The sequence below is a fragment of the Lepisosteus platostomus genome, chromosome 9 (genome assembly GCF_059453375.1).
Source record: "Lepisosteus platostomus isolate fLepPlt1 chromosome 9, fLepPlt1.hap1, whole genome shotgun sequence".
In the NCBI taxonomy this organism is placed as follows: Eukaryota; Metazoa; Chordata; class Actinopteri; order Semionotiformes; family Lepisosteidae; genus Lepisosteus; species Lepisosteus platostomus.
The window spans coordinates 46,275,844-46,301,429 of NC_142619.1; the positions used below are offsets into that span (position 1 = coordinate 46,275,844).

At 40.4% G+C, this 25,586-nt stretch overlaps 1 protein-coding gene across 3 annotated transcripts in view; it reads right to left on the bottom strand.

The window, feature by feature from the left end:
• Positions 1 to 2,761: 2,761 nt before the first annotated feature.
• fgd6 (FYVE, RhoGEF and PH domain containing 6) overlaps positions 2,762 to 25,586 on the bottom strand; it is a 45,442-nt gene continuing 22,617 nt past the window's right edge. For 2 of the 3 annotated variants that reach the window (XM_088645254.1, XM_088645256.1), the window contains 16 exons: positions 21,444 to 21,595; positions 21,189 to 21,345; positions 20,857 to 20,944; positions 17,036 to 17,086; positions 16,599 to 16,657; positions 16,388 to 16,459; positions 16,068 to 16,136; positions 14,845 to 14,928; positions 13,321 to 13,400; positions 11,742 to 11,844; positions 11,378 to 11,524; positions 9,672 to 9,774; positions 7,941 to 8,065; positions 6,934 to 7,062; positions 5,450 to 5,592; positions 2,762 to 4,897 (listed from right to left, as the gene is read on the bottom strand). In XM_088645254.1, coding sequence (XP_088501380.1) covers positions 4,861 to 4,897; positions 5,450 to 5,592; positions 6,934 to 7,062; positions 7,941 to 8,065; positions 9,672 to 9,774; positions 11,378 to 11,524; positions 11,742 to 11,844; positions 13,321 to 13,400; positions 14,845 to 14,928; positions 16,068 to 16,136; positions 16,388 to 16,459; positions 16,599 to 16,657; positions 17,036 to 17,086; positions 20,857 to 20,944; positions 21,189 to 21,345; positions 21,444 to 21,595 — 1,599 coding nt within the window. In that variant the 3' untranslated portion in view covers positions 2,762 to 4,860. The remainder of the gene's footprint in view (positions 4,898 to 5,449; positions 5,593 to 6,933; positions 7,063 to 7,940; positions 8,066 to 9,671; positions 9,775 to 11,377; positions 11,525 to 11,741; positions 11,845 to 13,320; positions 13,401 to 14,844; positions 14,929 to 16,067; positions 16,137 to 16,387; positions 16,460 to 16,598; positions 16,658 to 17,035; positions 17,087 to 20,856; positions 20,945 to 21,188; positions 21,346 to 21,443; positions 21,596 to 25,586) is intronic. The other variant, XM_088645255.1, reaches the window with a different exon arrangement.

Consider the following 25,586-nt stretch of genomic DNA (forward strand, 5'->3'; position numbering starts at 1 on the left):
GGTTTTGTTGTGATTTGTGTCATGCTGTCATCATAAGGGTCTTAATGAAGTAATGGTAAAAACTCTTTCTGTATGAAACAGTGATATATTGTGTTCTAGATAATCTTAACTTCTGCCAAGGCAGTACATGTCTGCATTGTACCTTATTTTTAAATTAACACATAACGTACTCGGTTTAAGAAAAAAAACTGGTCCAATTAACTACCAGAAATCTCAAGTGGAATGAAAATCAGAATATCCCATGACCGCTGAGGACTGGTGTTTGCCCACCACCGCTGTTTTACAGACCTTACACTGTGCCCAACAGATCCACGGAGGCATATTTCCAAATGCTTATTCAAAGTGTATGCGGAGAAAGTATCATTATATACGAGCAACTATATCACTATGAAACTCATAACTGGCAACCCACTGAAGCTAAGCAGCTGTGAGCCTGGCCAGTACATCAATAGGAGATCTAGGAAAGGCATGGTTGGAGCAGTGGCACTGTGGCTAAGGCTGACCCTGCGCTATGACCCCCAGCTTCCCTCCCTGTCTGTGTGTCTCATGGAGAGCAAGCTGGGGTATGCGAAAAGACAAATTCCTAATACAAGAAATTGTATATGACTAATAAAGTGATCTTATCTTATCTCTAAAGGTTGCTGCTGGAAGAGGTGTTATTGGGGCCAGTAGGGGGCGCTCACCATGCAGTCTGAGTGGCTTTTAATCCCCCAGTATGCCGATGGAGACACTACACTGTAAAAAGGTGCTGTTCTTCAGATGAAATGTAAAGCCAAGATCCTGACTCTCTAGGGTCATTTAAAATCCCAGAGTGTTTCTCCAAATGAGAGATTTGGTGTTAACTCATGTGTCCCGGCCATTCACAGCCTCCTAAAAACCCCCATCTATGAACTGACTTCACTCTGCTCTTCTCCCCACTGATAGCTGATGTGTGGTGTACTGGCGCACTATGGCTGCCGTTCCATCATCCATTACCTGTAAAGCGCTTTGAGAAAGAAAAGGGCTATATAATCAGGCCAAGCATTACAGGTGGGGTGCAATGGGTGCAACTGCACCCGGGCCCAGATCTAAGGATCTGTTGCTAACATAATTAAAATGACAGCTTTTTTTGGTAGAAAAGACCACCCGTAAAATAAACGAACGAGAGTTCGTATGTCAGGGGCGGGGAACGCGGTGTATTATCCAATAGCAATATTAGTAAATAAAACACAATGATATCTTGGAAAACACGTCTGTTCGGATGATTTGCAATTGGTCATTGGCACGTTGCTTCCAAAAGTGAACTTTTTCAATTGCTTACTGGACACAGTCATCAATGAGACAGAAGAATGTTTTTCTTTCTTGAGCGAATTCTGCCATCTTTTTGCATTTTGTTTGACAAAAAATACCGGAGATAATTCAACTGAAGCCTGCAAGAAACTTGTTTTTAGGAGACATTCATGGGGGAGATTTGGCAACTGAATTGAAGTTTCTGTCTCCTCTGCTCCCCAATGAAGTCAACACTCTGACTGAAGTACTGCAGTGTTTGGTCAACAAAGATGAAATATGCATTTCCAAACAGTGATAGCATGTCAAGTGTTTTTAATTCCAGTGCTGAATGCTCTTTAGCAAACTGAAATTTATAAAAACTTATCTAAAGTCCACCCTGTCACAGGAAAAATCGTCAGCTCTATAGAGAGAACCACCGCAGGGCAGGTGGATTTAAATTATATCATAGCTTAGTTTGCTGCGACGAGTCAAGTTGTAAGGTAGGCCCATGTTTTTTACCTTTAAATAACTAGGCACTAAGTATCAAGTTCAATATGTGAGCCTGTTTGAATTCTGCTCTGTGTGCACTGGTGGAGGGAGAAGGAAGCCGGGGAGGGGGGTCTTTTGTATTTACTTGCACCTGGGCCCAAGTATGGGTTGCACCAGCCCTGTATATATGTATACGGATACATTATTATATGCAAGTTAATATTGTTTGTGGAGTTGCATTGTGGCAGAAGGAATTGAAGATGAACACAGGACAGCCCTTTTATCACATGAGGAATGTTATTCTTGTGGCACACATGGACAAGTTTATGGTAAGTTGATGGTTTATTAGTCTAAATTACATTCCATCCATTCATTCCATTACCTGGCATCTGAATCTGATCTGGAGATCTCCAAATGCCTTTATTTACAGGATTGAGTTAAATGGTGCTGTATACAGTCTGAAAAAAATCTTCTCATTGGTTTAAAATGATGAACATTTTTGGTTATAGAAACACTTTTTTTTTAATTCATTTTTTCCAGTCTATTCCTTAGGTTCTCTTTAAAGTAAAACCAGTGACTGAATACTTAATCAGATAAGGATGTTCTCCCCATATACACATCTGCAATTGACTGGGTACCTGCAGGCATGCATTGACATCATGGAGAACTGCCCCTCCTCCAAACAGCACGAGCCCTCCAGGGTGGAGCCTGCAACATGTGGACAAATGGCTCTACAGGTGGGGGTGTCAGAGGAGAATGACACCCCCAGTGGGTGCAGAAGTCCCTGCCCGAGTCCCATCTCAAATACTGATTCCCAATTGGGTGGTTGTTAAAATAACTGGCAGTTCCAAATAAAAAAAAAAATATATTGTGAATGAGTTAAAATAAGGCTTATGGATCCATGGCATAACAAATGTCAAACACACAATACAAATGGAATAAAGAAACAGTTCTTCATGTATAGCACTGAAATTCAACATTAGACCAAAGGAGCAAGTATAAAGGAGACTGCGTGAAGACAAAGAAGTTTTCAAAGTTGGTACTTTATATATTGTTTTTGTACAAAGACTTTTACTGATGCATGTAAGGCACTGACAATTTACAGTGTTTTTTTCCCCATTCACTCTCTGCACTGGACTTCAATAATTCTATTTATACATATAATGCAAACCATGGTGACCAGACCAGTAAAGGTAAACTCTAATAAAAATTCAAAGTTACAATATGCAATTAATATAAATACATTACAGATAATTACAGTGGATTGTTTCATTGGAAGGTTTGTATATTCAGCCTAGCTCTCTGCATACACTCCTCACTACAACACAACCTTAAACCAGCATTCACATGTGCAAATTAATGTAAGAATAGTTAGGAACTGAATGTCTACTGAGAGCTCAGATAAAGAAACACCGTGGAACTATCCACACAATATTTGTTTAAATAAGCTTCAGTTGTTTCTCAGGGTGTAAAAATTGTAGTATGACAGATTTCAAGATTTCTTTAAATCATAAGCATATAATTGCATTTTAGAAAACTAGTGAGAAGGCAACACTTGGATATGTAAAAAACAGTGATTAACAGAATGGTCTGTAGAATGAAGAAAATGCTATTGAATTTTTACACATTGAAAAACTGCCAGGGTGTCAACACCAGTGATATTCATATTTAGTAACTTGCACATCTCAGGATTTGTCCAATTTTAATACATGAAACTTCTAAACCTGAACGGATATTTGCAAATACAGAAAACCTCTCCGATTGAATATATTTTACAATCCAGGCCCCAAATGTTGTTTCCCCACAAAAAGCAGTGAAGGGGAACTCAATGTGATGGTTACATGGAACAGGAAAGGACCATTTTGTTTACAGTTTTACTATGCATAGAATGTGGAGTTACAATCAATGAAGAATGGGGCTTTTCCATGATCACGCAGAACAAGGTTCTTTCAGGTGGTAGAAATAATATTCCCCCACACTTAAGTATATTAAATACATAAGCCTATTTGAGAAGAGGTCTCCATTACCTTCTTGCTATTCCTGAGAGGGATGCATGTCTGAAGTGAACAAAACAATATTGCCACCTGCACACTGTCAGCTTGGCTACAAGCAGTACAAAAACATTTTAATGTAATCTCTGAACTTGATCCAGCCCTTCCACGGCACCAGCGTAATATCTTATTTTATATACACGGAAGCCACCTGGGCCCACGTTTTAAAATCTGCAACTAAGAAGATTTAAAAAATAAGGCTGAACAGCAGCTCACGCTGCAGACTATAAAAATATACATATGTACACTACCATCTACACCACTGATAGAACGGAAAGTAACGCTAACCTATGAAGAATGGTGCAAAAGGTTTAAAACCAGGTGTCTTTGCCGACTACCTTAAAGTAGACTCTAATTTGAATTAATACGGTGGTGGGGAGCTTTCAAAGTACAGTCTGGCTTTATGCTCTCGCACTGTGAAGGCATCCAGGTATATATTCCCAGAATGTCTTCTCTCATGTACATACTAAGAAACATGAGAAAAAGATAACACCACCAATGTTGTTGTCAAACCTGCAAGTCAAATCAAAGTTTACATATACCACAGTGTTTCAGAAATGCACACCCTTTTTCTATTAACTAAAGCAGGTGACAAAGCATCATTTATACAAAAACGCAACTTGTTCATGCACTCCATCCACAAACATGTTTCTTGATACTGTCTAGCCTTTTGGTTGCTGTGTAAAGGACTAACTGCCCATTGCACTTCGTGTTGGACTTGCATTTTGCCATGTTATCAAATCCATGGCACCTCTTTGGACCCCTGAAAGATGGTCTCCAAGGTCAAAGATCTGCACAAGACACAGTGTCCAGCAGAGGATACAACTTTGGCCTTCACAGCAACCATGATGCCTCTACAAAAAGAGCAGTAAGGGAGCTGATTGTCACTGGAATGCCTATGTTGCAAAGCAGATGGAAGGTGAAGAGAAGACATGCAGTCAAATGAATGACCCGTAGCCACCTCTTCTGTTTATGGACTGCTAACATAGTGCTGTACGTAATGCACCATCAGTACAGGTATCTTTCTCCGCAGGATGAATGACTTTGCTGTGTGTGTTGTCACATATTTGTTTTATAAGATGGTAGCTGCCTGGAAAGCTTCTATCCATCTGTCAAAAAAAAAAAGACACAAAAAAGATGGTACTGTAAGTATATAATTTTGCAACAGCAGCAACTTTATATCACCATGGCCTTTGAAAAAATCATTTTCAAATAATACCATAACCAAGTTAGAAAGCCAAAGGTCATCATACCAAATTCACATTCTTGAATTATTTTTAAAACCTATTCAGTTTAACCTACACTGGGAATTTTTTATTGTTCACGAACAATGGCTTGAGAAAACTCACCCCATACCAAAGATGTCCAACTCGATGAGTTACAAATGCTGTATACAATTTATGTGAAGTGAATACTTTTCAGCGGAACTCAAATTTATCTCCTTTACGGGGGTCAACCTTTATTGTACAAGTATTATTAACCTGTTTGTTATGGCAAACCTGAATTTGTTCAGTGCATGAATACTTCTGTAAAGCACTGAAAACTTAATTTAATTCTGAATTGTTCTTGAGAGGTAACAGTAGATAAAGGTAAAACATACTATTTTTTGTGGTTTTGTCCACGTATAAATAAAAACGTTTCTTGGAAAATGTTCAACATACTTTTGTGCAGTCTGAAAGTCATCAGCCTTGAAGATGTAGAACAGAGTGTTCTTGTGGTAGAGTTTAAACCTGAGCTTGTGACCAGACTGCTCTTCTCGGAGGTGGAAACCAAGCAAGGGCTGACTTTCGAGCGCCGCCACATCCTGGGAGAAAGAGCATTTGTAAATCATTTTTGCAATGCAACTGTCCTGAATGAACCTCTGCTTGAGACAGTGCCCACAGACTGTACAGAACAGCACTAGGATTAGGGGCTATAGAGCATTGGCTTCTCTGTCTGCTACTCAACACTGCTGCTGGTAGGGCACCACGGAGCATGCTGATAGTCATGTCAGTGTAGAGCAGACATAAGGTAAGAGGAAAGTGCTCGTTTATTTACAGTGCAGGGAAAACTCAAAAACAATACCAAAATAAATGGTTAGGCTTCTTTTTGAGCTGTTGACTAATTTCTTTAGCCCACCTCCATCTGTAATCAGGCAGTAGTCAGTAAGCTGCATATCCACTTCACTACAAAAGTCTCTCTCTGAGACTTCCATACGAAGTCAGAAGCTTCATCTGTCCTTACCTTTCTTCCTCTAGTGCAGATTGCTTAACAGGGGATCCGCCCTGTTCCCAGACAGTAGACAGACCATCCCAGAAAGCCTCCGCTTCCTGGTTTTTAAAACTATCGCCTGACAAATTTTCTTACAGCTATTGCTTAGGTGACTGATGAGCATTCTGGGGAATGTAGGTCAGACAAAGATCTCAGACAAGTGAGCAGGAATGGCCAACTTCATCTCACAATTGTTGCGAACTCTTGCTCGTGGCGAGACCAGGGGTAGTCAGTATTTTCAGAAAGTTTCCAATTTTATGCTTAATTCAGAAATCATAAAACTTTTCTATAATGTCAAATAATGTATTTATTAACAAGATTTAATAACCAGTCTGATATATTGGGACTGCAGTTCCCCTGTAAGAAAGTTTTTCCTTTCCTGAAATAAAGTTGTTTCCAATAACAGAAGCACAAAAGCTTTTTAATTGTGTTTAAACCATTACATTTTGGTTAAAACGATCAACTTCGTACAAATCAAAGTCAGCAGTACAAAGTCCAAAAAGCTGCTAACTTGACCAAAGGCAGAGACAGATGTATCTTTATATGAGCAGTGTCTAATCCTATTGGTCCAGGAGGATGAACTAATGAACTAAATGAACTAAACTAGTTGGTAACTGACTTCACTGGAGCAATTTAACAGTTTCCCCCCAGCTCTTTCTGATTCTCAAAGCCTGCAGACACCTCAGCCCTTCAGGAACAGTACTGGATGCCCTCCTCAGTTCTGAAACTACATAAGCCAAGTAAACATTCATTCCACTTATGTAGGGGTGAAGCTAAAAAACTATTAACCTAGATGTGGAATGTGGCATTCAGCTACAGCAATGTAAAAACTCGTCCACCAATTTATGCAAGAGTGAATACACACAGATCTGCAGTGTCACCCTATGAGACTTACCTCACTAGCAGCGTATGTATAGAGAACTTTGTTCTTGATGACGAACCACAACCGCTTCCACTGTTTCTTGTGTCCCTTAGACCTGTACAAGTAGCCACTGATGGAAGAGTTCTCAGTGTTTGCAGTCACCTGAAAGCAATCATGGACACAGACATGTGTAGGTTTATATGAGATCTCATAAATTAAAAACAAAACAGAAGGCTTCTGCGACTGAAGCTCAAAATCAGACATGAAATGGGCAAATCTGATCTATCAGAGGGTGAAAGATGGAGGGGGGCTGTACCATTTTTTAAATTAAAACATTGAGACCCACCCATTTTGGAATAGCCAAATGTGTGTTTTCATGTCTGGTCTCTCAGCTATGAACTCTAAAAACTGGGGAGAATAAGGCAGTGTAGGCACAATCTTATGTCCAGCCCCCATTTGAGTCACTTTGTCCTTCAGAACATGGGCTCCACTGTCCTGTACCAGCAGTTCAGCACTGGTAAAGATGGCGGCGCACACGGACGCAGTGGCTAATCTGGGTCTGGTAAAAAGTAAATTGCACTATGTACACACTTGTACCCTGTCAGAAATGTCTATGTCTACATTGTCTACAGCATTGTGTTGTCTGTGTTCGCACCGTAGACCAGGAGAAAGATATCTCGCTCCTCTGTATACTTGTTTATAGTTGGAATGACAAAAACTTGAACTTGATGGGAGGAGAGGTGCGTTTCTCACAGACAGCAGTCATGACTGCAGGCCAGCAGGAGTTTTCATCTTGCTGGATGCCAAGGGAACCCTAGCCAACTTATCCTGCTCCACCCTTGTCGGCGCTCAGCCAATCCTGCACCGCCTCTTGGAGAAATCTGGTCACAGTTGGCTACTGACATGATCCAGACTTGAACCTGTGATCACAGATGGGCCAGATGGCTTCCTCTTGTTTGTAACCTTTCCTACAGGAGCTATACTTGTTGAATAACCTGATGGGCCCCAGGCTCCAGCTTTGACGGTAAGATCACACTTACTTCCTTGAGAGCCGCAGGAATCTTCTTCTGCTTTCGGCCTGAAGGAATGCTAATCAGAACTGAAGAGAAGGCACCTGGAGAGGTTTTGCAGGTAGGGGAGAATCCCGTAGGCAGTGCTTGATTGTCTAAGAGAAGAGAATAATTAATCAATCATATTATCTGTTCCACCATTTAACGATAATACAGAAAACCTTTCAAAGTGTTAAACAGCAATAACTAATAAAGAAAAGTCAATATTTATTTTTGTTATATCGTCCTTTGCAACTTTTTGGCACCAAGAGCTTCACACATTATGTAACAGAATAATATCACAGCATTATTATATTTTTTTCCCCAACACTCTTTTTTAATTACTGTAAATGACAAGACAAAACAAAGACATACAAATAGAGGGAAAAAGGCACCCACTGACAGAAAAAAGTACTCAAATATTAATATATAAATACCTTTAGAAGGCTTATAAATGAAGCCATAATAAAAAAAATAAAAGCATCAAAGATTCTTTAATTTTTACCACATAAGCACAGATAATCATAAATAGAAAAATCTCTCGTTTTAAAATAACATCACTCCTTTAACATATTTACTCAGTAACATTTTCAGTCAGTCCCACTTGATTGCTGGTCTCAGTAGAGATTTCCTATCTGTGAGGACCATAGAAACAGGGCTTCGGCATGACCACCAGAGGCTGCTGGTCGTTCGATTCAAAGACCAGTGCATTAGCGTGTGGTCGATATATACCTAGAACTACCGCCTCTAGAGAGTGGTGGTAATGCCCGGCAGGATCGGGCATCGCTGCAGAGCTCAGACACGTAGACACTATCATAGAATTATGAACCAGGTGTAGATATTGTACAGCAACAGTTGCCCATGTGAGAATAGAGGAGACACAGACAAAAACTCCCAGTGGGAGAAAAGAAACCTCTGGAGGTCACAGAGCCAGTCGTTGTGCCCTCTCTACACAATGAGTTAATGGTACTGAACACCAATCATCAGATCAGAGATCGTTTGTGAAACGAGACCATTCAAAAAGTAACTTTCAGGCTTGCAAAGCCAAAAGGCAGACAACGAACAACACCCACTGCTTACCAGAACTCTGCAGTATGAACGTATTAAATTAAACCAATGACTTAAAAATCTATTGTATATTAATGCTATATACAGTACGTGCACTAATTACCAAGACATTTGTGTTTTGTGTGGACAAAACAGATGTCCATTTTAAATTAGTAGGTAAGATTATAATAAAATAAATTGGCATAATATTATAACACACTTTGTGGGAATCCTCTCTCACCACTTTCAGGTAAAAACCAACAAAAAATAATTTACAATTTCTTGGATGACTCTCACCTCCAAAAATTCAGCACAGTTAAGGATTTATTACAGTCCGTCCTGGGTCGTAGTCACTAAAATGTTTTTCTGCACCATTTATGCTGGGAGATTAATATTTTAAAGATCCTTTAATACATTCATTTTACTCTTAATTTTTAACTAATTCTAGTATTGATATTATTTACGCAACATATTTACAGTATACCTTCTCTCACATCCCTTGCCACAGTCATGTTAGCGGCATCATAACCTGCAGCTACTATTTCCATTTCAATGCAGTTTCAAAACTATTGACTCTCAGAGCAAAGAAGCAAAGTAACAGGTATTGGTTTGATTTCAGAAATGTTTAGGTGGTGTGCCTGTTCCTGACACATAGAAAAACAGAAGAGCCCATACTATGCTGCTGAAGCTTGCTGAAGCACTGGTCGCACACTCTGGCAGGCTGATTCTTCAGGTACTCAAGCCTGTGCTTGTTCAAGGAGCAGGACTGGCACACGACCTAACACACAAACACACGCAGAACAGACATCACATTAGTACCAGTTCAAAAGCACAGCAGATTAATTATTCTTTATTGCCACACAACAATAGTTGGTGGAAATTGCTTATTGGTACAGCAAGAACACAGATGAGACATACATACAACATACACAGTACAAATTTAAATAGGACAGAAGACAGACAAACATCGTCACATACATATGTAAACAACTTTCCGTGCAGCAGCAAAAATTATACAATGGAATTCAGAGTTCAACGTGAATTCAGAGCTCGTATGGCCGTGGGAAAGAGGCTGAGGTTGAAGCGGGCAGTCCTTGAGAGGAAGGATTTGAAACGTTTTCCAGGAGGGAGAAGCTGAAAGAGAGGGGTCCGAGATGAATTTCTTAGCACGAGTGGAGGTGTGGCTTAAATAGAGAGATGAGATAGGGCTACAGTATGTTGAAAGAGAAAAGGTTTTCTTCACACTGAATCCTCAGTTGGTAATTTCTCCAGCCGGTAATATGTATCCTGGGTTTTAAAATACTTTAAAGCAAAGGAAGCCAAAAGGTAAAAAATGTCCAACCTAAGAAATATACCGAACTGTACATGTCCAGTGGGGGTCAAGGCCCTTACTCTTAATTTACACAGACTCAGTATGAGTGCTTTTTATTTTCCCCATACAGATGAAAGATTACACTGAAATGGATTCTTAAGAAGTCATGCATAAACATTTTATATAATTCTTCTGTAGCATCTGCAGCACTGCGATAACTAAAGAAATATGATCCACCATCTCTGGTTCAAAGTTTTCTCACCCCTGAAAGCATTCCAATTAAGTGTCTCATCCTGGACAATCTGGTTCATTGCAAACAAGGCAGTGTTTTTGGCTGTCCTTCATCATAGCCTTGTGATTCCCAGCCAGGCACTTTCAGTACTTAGAAAGTTACCTCACAGGTTGCAACACTGCTATTCCACTTAGCTTTTTTTATGTTCTTCAGTCCCGCCTCAGCCCTTTGAGTCTATCGTCAGACCCATCTTCTACATAGCAAACCTTGACAATCCACAAGGAACCTCTTGTTGGTTTGCCCACTTTAGTTTAAAATTAATGTGTCACATTTTCCCCCTCACAGAACAATCAGGAAGGGAGAAAAAATAATGACCTATGATCTACAGTAAGTTCCTCAAAAAAGAACAGATTCCCAACCTGTGGTCTGAGGACCCCTGGTGGGGAGTGAAGTTACTACAGGGGGTCAGTTTAAGGAAACAAGTGATGTGGAATTGGAATTTAGGGCTGAACCAGTCATCAATCTGACACTAAGGTAAGTCAGATAAACTGCGATAGACTAGGTATGTCAGGGAAATAGCACCCAGCCGTCTTACTAAGTTACTCAGCATCTAGTCACGCACATGCACCACTATGCTTCACAAACACTTAAAATAAGTTATAATCTCACAGTTGCGTACACTACAGAGTGCCAATTTTTTTTATAGCATCATATTTCTGTATATAACAGGGTAAAAAAACCTAGACACACGTGGCGGTCCGCCACACATGCGGAAATTGACAAAGGGTCCGGAAGAGGTTGGGAGTGAAGGGGTACGAACCCCCGGTTCTTCCTCACCTTCCCGCAGGCCCGGCAGTGATGCCGCCTCCAGGTCAGGGTGAACTCGCAGGTGCAGATCATACACATGGTGGCCCGGAGGTCGGGGATCCAGATGGGAGCTTTCGAGCCGAGAGGAGCTCCGCTATCCACTTGAGCAGAGTCCGTCTAAGGAGATCAGAGCAGACACTGTCTGTATGGTGCTAAACACCTGCTGTGGTTCCGGCATTGTTTTTTATATTTATTTTTCGTGTGCATTTAGGTTTTGATTTCAGTAATGCTTCTGCCACGTTGCAGCTTAATTAAAGGTCACCGGTGTTAGTCATTTAAAAACCGAACTATGTGAAATAGTAGGTCCCAGAGCAGTTCACCGATTTGCCGATACCTCTTCGAGGCTTTTGCTGTTAAAGAAGCTGATTTTCTTCCTGGTGTAGTCGTCAATGGCTTTCGAAATAGCTTCCAGCCACTCATCCCGTTCTGTAGCAGAACTATTAAAGAAAGGAAAAATTAATTTAGTTACGTTTCGTAAAGAACCTTGGAGGCACTTGCTTCAGAAAACTCCTCAAGGAGCATGAAAAGGCACAGCTTCTTTCAAACAAAGCAGAAGTGGCCAAAAAACTAGTTTTAAGCTAGCGTTACGTAAGTCACTTCTTTCAATAATAGCTCCTACTCTGTGCCTATTAATATCCCAGTCAGCACACTAATGCATTTGTTCATTTTCTCCTTGCATTTTCAACAAAGAGTATTTTCCTCACAAACCGAAGATGTTATCATTCCTGCCCAGACATCCTGGTGAGAGAAATGGAAAGGTTACCCAAGGCGCAGGGGCTGGCATGAATTACGAAATGACCCCCTGACATTTCACAAAAGACGTTTTCTTTGGGGTTGTGCCCAGTTTGTCTTCCTGTATTCCTCCCATAATCGGCTCCCTTTCATAAAAGGCTCTAGTGATCTTCAAGATGCAAGAAAAAAGGGATTGACATAGGAGTGTGGGCCCCTCCGGTTGCTCTAGCAACCTGTCGAAGCCCACTGGCCCCTCTTGCGCTGGAATGCTTGAAAACTAAACTGAGGTGAAAGCTTCTCCCACCAGTAAACTATAGACAGACAAAAGCAGCATGACTCATCGAACCTAAGTCTGTGTGAAGGCAGATGGGTGAGGGTAGCCTCTCTTCAGGAGACTGGGAAAAGAATCAGACTCTCTGCTATAGAGGTGCAGCGATTATCAAGCCTTTATTTTGACTGAAATGAAGGCACCATACAGCAGCATGTGAGGAAAAAAACTCTTTCCTCTCCTTTTTCTTTCTCTGCCCAATTCCCCCGGGCAGAGCTCTCTTTATAGAATAAAAGGTACAATTCTCATTTCCAGCCCTCTCTACCAGCAACTGGATGATTTTTTGTCTTCCTGTTATCAAAAAACAGAACTGGTAGCTACCTGCAGTCTATGCCTTATGTCAGGATCGCAAGGACATATTGTAAACAAAAGAAGCATTTTAAATGTGAAAAACTTTTACAGATGCAAGGCCATCTGTGCTTCAAGTACAGGCATAAGGCTACAAGTCTTATGAGTGCAATCATTTTGAGATTATGATGGTATTATATAAAAGATATTGGGGGAAAAAAGCAATCCTACATTGTGGGGTACTGTACTCTTAAAACACCGCTAACTAATTGAGCTCCCCCCCCCCCCTTCCTGTGTTAGGTCATTAAACAGACTAAAAACTACTGTATATTGTATCCACACACCTGCTGTTAGCATCAAAACTGGAAATCCTCTGTCTTATCATCTGCACATACTGAATGGACCAGACCAGACAAAACTAATCCTATGTGGTGTTTTTACTGAAGACCCCAGTCTTGCCAGGTTGACCCCGGCCTACTGAGCATGGCAATACGATCAGATTAAGCAAGCATGGAAAGCATGCCTCTCACTGGGCAAGTCAACACACTGCTGTCACCCTGCATACCTGGCGGACAGAATAAAGGAGCGCTCCACACTTTCTATGTTTAGCTCATTCTGGTACGCTTCTTGGGTTGGTTTGCTAACCTGTTTTGACATAGAAAAAAAGTTCAGTTATCCTTCATAAACATAACAGCAAAGAGTTAAGAAATAGTGTCATTCCACAGATTAATGGAGATATTAACTTAATGATCGATGTGTTACAATGGAAGAATTTAGTGTAGTTTGAATGACTACTTTTCAAATTATTCTTCATGATCAGAGATGTGTTTCTAAGCTTGAGAGAGTTAATCACTCTTCCTGAACCATCACCTCCGCGAGAAAAAATTTCCTTCTAAGAAGGAAGAAATGAGCAAGGAAAATATTCCCAAGACCATAGGCACGTTTTTTATAACAGCAGGATGATCGATTCAGTTCGCCTATTATTGCCACTGGTTACTCAAGGCTACACCAAAAGCTTCAATTGTCCCTGTCCCTCCTGAGGAGTTTAGATGTATTCTGGGAGGCATTATGAAAGCAACAAATGAGCTGAGCTCTAATTATACTACTTGGACAAAACAGATTCATTTTTGGCTTCGGCAGAAAAAAAACGGACTGCATGGAGGAGGATGAACACCAAGAGGGTCCGTTTTTCATTGAATGGCTCAAGACCTGACATGTCCAGAAAAGCGCTATATCAGTGTAAGCAATTATTATTATTATTATTATGTCCTCTGCCGGCTGTTAGTAGTGCTCCCGTCTGACCAGGCCTGACCAGGGCACTTGCTTCTCCCCAGGAATCACACCCCACTCCAGGAGAAGCTCTGCCTGCACGTGGTCCTGGATCCTGACACCAGGGAAGCCAACCCGATGCACCCGTGTCTTGGGAGCCCACGTGAATGCACTGCGACTACAGAGGGGCCTACTTCTCGACATCGTCGATATCGTCCACCCCTGCACCGCAAAGTCTCAGGTGACGCTGGATTCTGACACTCATGTCTCCAACATCCGAATGGACTCCTCCCTCCAGTGATATGGTAGTTGTGGCGGTCTGGACCAGCTGTGACTCATGCATGTTTTACCCAGCTTTTCGTACCCAGGTGCCCGGTTACGAGTGCAGTAACAGGGGAACATAACACATTTGCAGGTTTGAAAACCATGTGGTTTCTAAATGAAGTGACTGAGGCGAGTTTTTTATGCTTGGTTAATCAATTAGAAATGAAGGGAACTGTTATTCCTGGCAATTTGTGACAGAACAGATATTTCTGTGGAAATACAAGACCCCAAATCATTTCTTGCAGTTTTAATACCTCTCAGTACATATCCAGCTATCTGAGTGTTTATTTCTTTAGAACTGTAAAATAATAAAAAAAAACTTTAGATATATTCTTCACTATAACATATTTAACGATAAAATACTTAGCTCTACAAAGCAGCTTTTGCAGTAAAGACCAATGACAGCAACACCCATCAACCTTCTCTATTAATAAAGTGTGATACAAATATTTATGTGGAAGCTTGCAAAATAACAGGAAGATACATGACTGCTTACCTTCATTCCGGCCAATGAAAGCATGCTGTTTAGTTTATACATTCCAGACTGGACTGGGGTGGTATACAGTAGTGTATCATTAAACTGAAATTGGAAAGAAAATCATAACAGATTGCATTATGATTGGGCAGAAAAATCTGAAGTAGACAGGAAATGGATACAGAAACTAGGAGATCCGGGTTTACATAACTAAATTTTGATTCCTGCCAAAGTCCCTTGTGAGTTCACATACACCATCAGGTGTGGCTTGCATCGAATCCACTTTGATCACTGCTTTAATAAAACTCTCAGATGTTAATGAACTCCAGCTGCATTCACCCTCTCATGTGCCAAAACAAAATTTCTCTCTCTAAACAGATCAAATTCATAATAAAAACATGCTTCCTCCAAAACTCTCAATTCTTCTCTTAGAACTGGTTTACAGTACTAGACGTACGTGCAAAACAAATGTTTTTTAAGGAGTATGATTTTCGAAACCATCCTTGCTAGTGTATCAGACCTCTATTTTAGGTAAGAATAATGAAGCCACATTGCAGGGTTGTCCAGAGAGTCCAACTCCCAGCATCAGAGACCAGTCTTTCGGTGTATAAGATTCAATGGCTGCCTGAGGGAAATTGGGGCCTTGCTAGTCTTTGCCGTGGATCAGCCAGACTGACACCTATCAGACTGGAAGCTCATATGTGTTACAGAAAGTAGTACATGGGTCTAGAAAGCATTTACTTAAAGATAAACAGTACTTGGAGTAATTACAGGATTTAAAGAAAAAAAGTGGGAATTTTCCTTTCCTCAGGAAAGCAGCTACAGGCCCATTTTGTTCAAATATGTGACCTACTGTTCTTGAAGAAACGTTTGCTCATGTATTTTCACACACCAAATTTACTCTGAGGGATTGTACATCCCTATTTTCCAAATTCAGGAGTTTTCTTTCTCAATCATTTCTCCTGTCAACAGTACCAGTTTCTCCCACCTTAGCAGCACTGGGTGAAACGAGGAGTTGAGCTACAATCTGTCGCCAGAAGCGATGGGTCTCCTGGCAAACAATGACACTGTCAACATAATCCTCTCCCGGGCAACATTTCGTTCTCCCAAAACCGCCATTAATCAAGGGGTGTTGTGCGATCTGTTCCCGTTTGTTTGCATCCAGGATTATTCCCTGTGCTGTGTATTTATAGACTGGTGGGGAGGAGGGAATATTTCTCACAAAAGCCGAAATGGGGCCTCACCAGAAAAAACGTCCGTGGCTGCATGACCTTCCGCGAGAGCTTCATCAGGGTCCCTTCCTTGAGGAAGACCTGCTCAGCCGAAGAGGAGAGAGGAGACCTTGACTTGGCTGCCATGGGGAGTAACTCAGCCTGCCCCGCAGTCAGAGAGACATGCGCCTCTAACGAGCCAATCTCTGTGCTTGAGTGACACTCACACGCTAGTTTCTAGCCCCATTTCTCAATGGCTGAAAGAGCAAACATGACAACTGGGGATGTTCCAAAACCCATGAAGAAAACACTGGACGTGCAGTATACCTCCCGCCTGGGTTGTTCATGCTCACCCTGCCTGGCTGGACGATCTCATGATGACCATTCAAACTGTACTGGATCTGCATTAGCTTCTGGAAGTTGTCCTGTTGGAGGAAGGAGGGGGGGGGGATGCGGTTCAGTCATACAGCTTTAATTTAATTCTAATTTGTTCATTAGAATTTTTCAGTTTTCAATCCATGCAAGCAGAAAAAAGTGGAGGCAGGTAAGTTTGCAATAACTTACCCCTTGTTTCATGATGTCATTTGCATGGTTGGCCACCTCGATGACAATGCCCAGAGCAGCTGTGTTCAAAGAAAACCAACGTCACCCTCAATACTAATTTTAAAGCTATGTAACTGTGAATGTGGGTTATAGTTATATAGGTGGTCTAATCAGTTAATTAGCTGCATAAGTGTAATACTTCTAACGAGTATATGAAGTATAGGTTAATATGTTTATTAAAGTGAATACCTCAGGAATTCAGATGTAAAGGAACAAAAGAAAAATCATAAATTAAAAAAACAATAAGGTTAATTGGTTAATTGACTAACTAGGTTGGAAGAATAATCAGAAGTCATGAGGTCCCCCAGGAAATGTGTTTGAGACCTCTAAATAGTCAATTAAACCTATCAAAAACAAAAAGTATTCAAATGGGCTAATGAAATCAAAGATCCTCTTACCTTGCGTGTCTTTGTAATCGAAGGAATCTTCCGAAAGATTCTTTAAATAATCTGTAAAAGAAAGATGCAGTTCTACTATCAAAAAGAGGCTACTGTTAAAAAAACTCTCAATTTAACTTTTAGGTCTAACAGACAGGAATGACAACCCTGTACCGTGTTACATAAATTCGTGCTTTTACATATATTTTCATTTTGAAAGCGCATTTACACTTGCACTTCCCCCCTATCTCCCCTAGGTGGCAGCACTGTCACTCGGAGGATTAACGCCTAGATAGCGGCTACACAACGGCCCCATTTCCTGGCAAATGACAACTATGTGGTGACATTAGTAATAACGTGCCAAGACGTACTGTATAAACCTGTTCAGAAAACACTGCACTTCCGCCAGATTCCCAGTTGAGGAATCTGAGCAGCAGTTTTTTTTAAGCGAGTGAATTACTTCCTTTGCCTTAAAACCCATTCAAGTACTGTGTTGTAATTAACATTTTTAGATAATACATATGATAAATTTAGATAATAATTAATAGTTATATTGAATAGAATTTATGTGATATAGTGCAGCTCCCATGTCGGTGCCCCTGTAGCCTCACTAAAAGCAGATCAGCTGGAGAAGTGAGAAACTGCTCCACCAATTAAAAAAGGGGTCCTTTCAGTAGGTCGGATAATTTAAACCCACAGTGGAATGTACTGTATTGTCACTAATTCATTTGGGTGAGTTGTTTATCCATACATTTTTACACATTATACATTTTTACCCATTTACAGAGCTGGTCACTTTGTTTGAACAATTCAGGTGAAGCATCTTCCTCAAGGACACAACAGCAGTGTTTCACCTGAGATTTGAACCCAGAACCTTCCAGTTACAAGTGCAGAACACTGCCCCCTGCCCCACACTACTGCCAGGATGAATTAACACTCCTACTCTTTTAAATAGTGCCATGGGAATTTTAGGGAAGGGTATATGTTACAGTATATATTCAGTAGAAGTCCCACTTGTTCAAAACTACAGCAAACTACTGTAAATAATTTAATTTCTTAAGATGAAAATTACAGTTTTCATATTGATTTCAATTAGGTGCAGAACTATTTACACTTTACAGAAATGCTGCTACAAAAAGTGCAACATACTGTATGGAACCAAATTACAAAGCTTTTATTATGATGGTGAATGTGAGTTCTGATGTTTTTTAGCCTCTACCAACACAAGAATGACCAAACTTCATTTTAAGCAACAAAATAGGACAGAAACGTTTTTAGATATTCATATTATTTCTCACAGATTTGTCTTCTTACTTTTGCATATTTTTGTACTTTAAATGGATCATATTCTGTCCTGCTGCAATGCTGCAATTTGCATTAGGAGGGATGTACTCATTTCTCCTGAAATAATTCAGCTCAAAGCAGAGGTCACTGTAGTTATAATAATATTGTATATGAAATGCAATACTGCATATTTTGAAACTTCAAACAAAGACTGCCCTGTGATGGCCTCACATCAATGCCTTCTCGGTGAGCATCTCTCAAGGATTCCTAGTAAATCCACTTCTAATGCTCAGTTTTCCTACAAATGCTCCTTATAATGAAGCACTGCAAAAAATGCATACTGAAAAGAAGTATACATAATAAAAATGTTAAATATATACGGGCATCACCACTCCTTCAGGGTTAAGTGAAAAAGAAAAGGGAAATTTATAAATGAGAAGAAGCCATTCTACACAATTATCGTTTTTGGTTTTACATTGCTAATTAATCCAGCGATCTTTATCTAGTCGGATCTTGAAAGGAGGGATGGTAATTTGAACACCGAGCTGGCCAGGTTAGAGAACCATATTTCACTGCGCTGTACTGTAATCAGAAAGCAGTCGGCTATCAGGTAAAATCTCCAGCAGATTCTGTTTAGACTGCCCTGAGACAGGTGAGCAGAATCTGATTGTATGGTGAGGTGGAACAATGCAACAAGGGAAAAAAGTCAGACGTTCAAATACCAGCATTCTGACAAGATAAATACATGCCTGAAAAAAGCCAAGACCAAAAACACATTACCATCAAGTTCTGTAACTCTGTGTGCACAGCACTAAGAGACAGATTTTAACATGCTCACTCATTACAAGCTAAATAATTTGAAAATGATCAAGCCTCCAGTTGCTACTACTATTACTTAAAACATAAAAAAGGCAATTTAACAAATACCAAAGTTATGTAATCCCAATACACCATCACCTAGTTTAGCCAGTTTGGTACACTTATTTTGTATTCTGGAAAATCTGACATATTTGCAAATACTACTATATGATCACTGTATTGACTATACAAATGAAAAGCAAATAAATGACAAAAGTGCAGCTCCGAGCACAATTCGGGCCAGATGAGAACATACTATGGAGTAAAGACATGTATGAAAGAGCTACTCTAAGAGCCAGTTAATGTATAAAAACAGCATTTTTTTTTAAGTTAATATGGACAAAATTAGAAAGCCCATGAAAGCAGCTCCAGAGTCTCCTGTGAGTTGTTAGGTAACAGTGCAAAAATATATATTTTCTTTGCCCCATGAGCACATCATGAACTTCAAATCTTAAAATGCACCTTTCCAATCCCTGGGTCAAAATAGCTGTCAGTGGGTACACAGCCTAAATATACTGTATTTAGTATATTTATACTGTATCCTAAGTTGCAGTAAAAGAGCCCTTGTGCTGTGCCTCCGATTTAAATAAAACTAAATTCCCGTGGGTCAGTTTATTTAACCACTGCATTTAGAACTCGAGACTGTGATGTAAAATTTGGTCACTTCAAAACGTTCCACTTAACATCTGGAAGTTGATGTTCTGTGTCTGTTTCAGCTTTTATTGTCACTCCTACTAGACGGCGATGTTGTTTTCACTCACTAAACTGATTTTTCTGAAGTTATTTGCTGTGTATTGCAAAAAAAATGTGAACAGACAGATTTTTAACTCTTCATCTGCTGACTTGAACCAGACTGTTAAATCATTTTATACAGATTGCTTGTATTTAATTTTAGTCCTGTGACATCTCCCATAAACAATGGCTTATTATAATAATTGCTTACACTTTTCTGGACACTCCACTCAAAGCGCTTTACAGGTAATGGGGACTCCCCTCCACCACCACCAATGTGCACCTGGATGATGTGACGGCAGCCATAGTGGGCACAGTGTGCTCACCAGACGTCAGCTCTCAGTGGGGAGGAGAACAGAGTGATGAAGCCAGTTCAGAGATGGGGATTACTAGGAAGCCACGATTGGTAAAGGCCAATGGGAAATTTAGCCAGGATGCTTGGTTAACACCCCTACTGTTTTTGAGAAACACCCTGGGATTTTTTTTAATAACAGTCAGGACCTCGGTTTTACATTTAATCCGAGGGACAGCACCTTTTTACAGTATATTGTCCCCATCACTATATTGGGGCATGAGGACCCACACAGAAAGCAGGGTGAACGCCCCCTACTGGCCCCTCTAACACCTCTTCTAGCAGCAACCTTAGTTTATCCCAGGAGGTCTCCCATCCAGGTACTGACCAGGTTCAGACATGGTTAGCTTCAGTGGATGGCCAACTGTCAATTACAGGGTGATATGGCTGCTGGCCAGACATTATTACACTTGGGTGAAAAGAACTTTAAACATACAGTATCAGCAATTTTAAACCAAACCTTGTTTTTATTATTATAAATCAGAAAGGACGTGTACTGGCCCAGCCTACATTGTACCCTTCGGCAGTTATTGCGGCACTACAGACAAGTGCCAGAAACAGGAAACAAAGAACCCTGTTTGTGAGCCTGTTCCTCGTTCCTCTCACTTATCAGTACCTGTAAGCAGAAGCTGGTACTGTGGAATTCTTTGCACAGGCTTCAGCAGATAATGCTTGAGTGCCAGGCTCGCACAACGAGGACTCATCTGAAAACAAAAGACTGAGAATTACAATCAAAGCTTCTGTAGTTTGAAGTGCATCCCCTCCCATAACATTTTTTTAAAAACGTGCTCTGAAATTCCCTAACTCGGGGGTTTCAGTTTTTTCCCCCCTTGTCTCCTGAAACTATGTTCCTGGTTTACATTTCTTGTAAAACTGAGGGGTTACACATGTTAACGGAACTTCACCCCCCACCCCAGTTACTATTGCCAAACAGGTCAAACCAGATACCTCGAATTCTTTCACAACACTGGCAAAGCCAAGATTCTTCTTGCATTGCTCGTCCAGCAGGGCGACATTCTTATCAAACTCCCGGATGTACGTGGAGTACATTTTGAGGTACGGGCCCTTCTTCACAAAGATGTCTGCTATCCTCTGATGGTCATTCCTGACAAGACCGAAGAGCAGAACAGGGGAGTAAAAAAAACCACAAGAATTCAAGGGAATGAATACTCGTTTGCAGCACTGGGAGAAAGCACCAAGTACCAGTGAGCCACTCTCTCCTCCAGTTCGCGCAGCAGGTCCCTGTTGAGCTCGTAGAGCTGTGGTAGGTAGTACAGGATCTGGTTCAGGATGCGTTCCTCAATCACGGCCTTCCCAGTCTGCCTGGATGCCTTGGCTACGGCGTCCCGGAAATCCTACAGACAGGGCAGACAGACAAACCACATACTGCCAGCTGTTCAGCTAGTGCCTCTCGCTCTTTCTCAGTGCTTTTCCAGTCTCTGTTATTATCTCTATTAGTTTTTACCATTTGTCCCCATGAACACAGCTTGTCATGTTACTGAAGCAATCTTCAGTACCTCGCTCAAGGCTGCAATATCAGTGCTACTCAAGGGATCTGAACCCACAGCTTTCTAGTTGCATGTCCAGATCTCTACACACTACACCACACTGCTGTCTCACCACCTTCAGTAAACTTGCCAAAGTATTGTGAAACTTAGAATTCAAATGAGACTTTTCCCAGACACCAGCTAAGGAGGTAAGCATCGTGATTTTTAGAGCCAACTTTACAGGTCTGTAGTGACAAAGATGTCCTTGCCCACATATCTTGTTAGCTGTTCTTAACCTTATCTCATATGTGCAAGCAATCGCTGAAACATATATGAAAACAAAGAAGGCATGTGCTTTTTCTGTGTCAATTGGTACAGTTTGAAAAGTACAGAGAGAACCTTCAGCAGCATATGGACAAAAACAGTTTTCATATGTGTTTCATTTGTGATGAGTGCCATCAAACCTGTCATCTCATGCCTGCTAGCAGATGACGTTGAAGGTATCTAAATACGCTAGGCAAATCTACTTTGCATTTGAAAAGAAGCTATTATCTACTAAACTCACATTTTAATATATATGAAAACTATTCTTTACTTACAGCATATAGTTTTAGATAGAACACGTCTTCCAACACCACTGACTTAGCACAAAAAACTTAATGGAATATCAAGCAAATCAACAAAAGAATTCTTAAACAGCATGCAAAAAAAAGGAATCAAATAAATGCAATGGCCAATGTACATAAGCTAACCATTGTTTTGAGGAAAACAATCTCCCAGACTTCAAGAAATTCAGAGTACATATTTAGAAATAACTGTAGTACTGAATAAGCCTCTGTACCACTCTATAATGAAAAACCTCAAGTGAAAAAAATCCTTACTGGTCCTTAACCTTTTCCATAAAAAGTACTCTGTGAGCCTGAGATCACTGATGTGTTCACATATAATATCACGTGACTGAACTGGTTTAAAAACGCATAGATAAATAGTATGGTGTAAAACTTCACTGGCTGGCCTTTTCATGTTTTGACTTGGTGCTGCATTTTTTTTCTAATCAAATACTTCTGCCTGAGGTAATTATTACATTGGCTAGCACAAGAACGTTACCGCAACATGAACAAACGTGAAGACGGGCCTGCTGGCTTGTGGAAGGCAAGAGCTGCACCTACACCCCAAGGTATGCCAGTCGGCACTGCTGAGGACCTGCGTACCCCCACACGTCTTTGTTCATAAGAGCATAGGATGACACAATGAGGCCATTAAGCATGTTAGCAGATAACTCATCCGAGTATCTCATCTAGCCCTTTCATAAAAGCAGACCCACAATCCTTTGCATTAAGAAGTTCTTGGCCCCCCTGTTCTTGGTTTTAAACATATTTCCATCCGATTCTCACTTCTCTCCTCAGCCGAGTTTGGAGGAGGCCGTTGGGTTGGCTGGGTCGGTGCCTTTGAGAATTCTGAACACATACATTAGGTCCACTCCTAGCCTTTTCTATTCAACACTGAACAGGTTCAGTTCTTTTAGCCAGCGAGCGCAGGACCTTTTTCAAACAATTAAAAAACTACTAACTAAAGCAACCAAGGGGTAAATGAAAACACGAACATAAAGGTGGTTACCTCTGGACAGCTTTCATTAATGTTCACATTTTTAAGTAACTGTTAAGCAATAAACATTTACAAATAAAGCAAAATAGATCAGTAAACTATGAAAGTGATTACATAGGACATGATACTAATTTTTCACCTTTGCAACCATACTTTGTTCAAACTGTATTCTTATTTTTTACTCAGTTAAAATTTAACAGACCTTGACTAACGATTAAGTCCCACAGTTCCAAAGATTCCCTGCCTATACAAAATACCCTTTGATGTATTGAATTGACATCAGTGAAAAATCAGCCATCCATGCAGGTAGGTACAGTAGCAAGAGGTTAGTTACACTACTGCTTTTCCTTCCCAGTTCCTCACTGAGTAATCAAGCTGGAATCAAATTTGAATGACCCTGCTGCTAACATATAATTTCGAGGAAAAAAGGAAGAAATATAATTTTGAGGAAGAAGTTTTGCAAGATTTCCCCCCTCTGTAAGTGCAAGGCAACCAAAATAGCAGCTTGCCGTGACCATGACGGCAACTGTCACACCAGTCATGTGCCTTAAACACAAACTTTTTCCATTTGAAATTGCACTGAATGTCTTCTATTTCCTTCCCAAGCATTCATTTTTAAAGTTTTCCTGCCAAATACAATGTTTAACGCACTCAACAGCCTGATCTACATCAAAACAAAATAAATTGAAGTTAAACCCTTTGCAAGTTTTATAGATAAGCCTGTTTAATAAATAAGGAAGAAAGGGTAATACCTATTGTCAGGAAATTTTCTCATGTAGCACCCATTCATAAAAAAGGGTGGATAAAGGAGGCATTTTCTTTTTACACAAAAGGTTGTGGGAGGCTGAAACAAGCTTCCCTGTCATATTTTCAAAGCTGATACCATCGCTTCTTTAAAAATAATGGCTGGATCAAACAGCAACTAGCAACCAAATGAGCTCCATGGGCTAGACTCCTCTCATTTCCAAACATGAAGTTCTGACGGTTAGATAGTAAGAAATCACAGCGCTTGTACATTTATTACAGAACCCCCATTTGTGGCATGCAAAAAAAAAAATCACCACTGCCACATAATATAAACAAAAAACTGAAAGCACATTAAAAAAACAACAACATTTGACTCTGCTTAAACACTTCCTCCTAAAAACCTTCTAAAAAAAAGGTTGAAACAGGGGGTGGGGTTCCGGAGACTGAGCTTCCAGCTGTTAGATAAAACGCATACGAATTAACCTCCTTCAGCGAAAGAACAAAAACATCAAAGTCGGGACAATACAAATTAAAGGCTCAGTTAATGACTATTGCTAAGGGACCAAACATAAGGTGTGTCAAAATAAAAGAGGCTTTAAGAGAATTAATACCACAGTCTGTGGTCTGTAAAAAAAGCCTAATTAAACAGAGTGGGCTTTATGAGCTGCAATAGTATTTGCAATTTCCTAGAAAGAAGTAAAAGTATTGAGCAAGTGAGACACAACTCCTTAGTCTCACCTACACCATAATTCAGTTTTTTCTGTTAATTAACTGGTACACCCCAGTGACTAAAAGCAAGTGTGATTAAACAAATGACTACGCGCATTTCCAACTGTTTATTTTCAGCTAACAGTGGAAAACTAAAATGTCTGTTTTGTAGTGTTCATACATTAAAAATACTTGTTGCAACTGCATACAGAAAAACGGGATAGGTTTTCCAGCCTGCAGCCTGGACTGACATGCCCTAAAGAAAGCTAACTCTTCCAAGTCTTGTTCAGGATTACCCAAGCACTTTTATTTGCTAGACTTCACAATCCATTGTCTGGTTCATTCCTTGATTCCTTGGTATATAGCATTTAAAGGGTTTTCAACTCATTCTATGCTTTTAAATTTCAACAACTGCAACGACGTGAATCAACAATGTGCCATTGTTATCACCGACAAGAGGCTAGAAAATGCACAATCTGCTGGTGAAATCCATGCTGAAAAACTTTTGATTTTTTTTAAACGTTTAGTACATAAGGCTGTCTCCTGCTGCTGCTTAGGAATCAGGATTTGTCAAGTTCACCTTGGCCTTGGGTGCATAACTGCCTACCATTCATATCAAGTCATAACCCAGAAATAGAAAGGCACAGTTGCTTTGAGACCCTCCCCTAAAAATCATGTCATGGTTCAGAAAACTGCACTAAACAGCACTCCAGAGCACTTTCATTTATTGTAAACAGAGCATGTGCTAGGTTATATTTGACACCACATCGTGATGCCTCTATGATTTTATGGTCTGAGC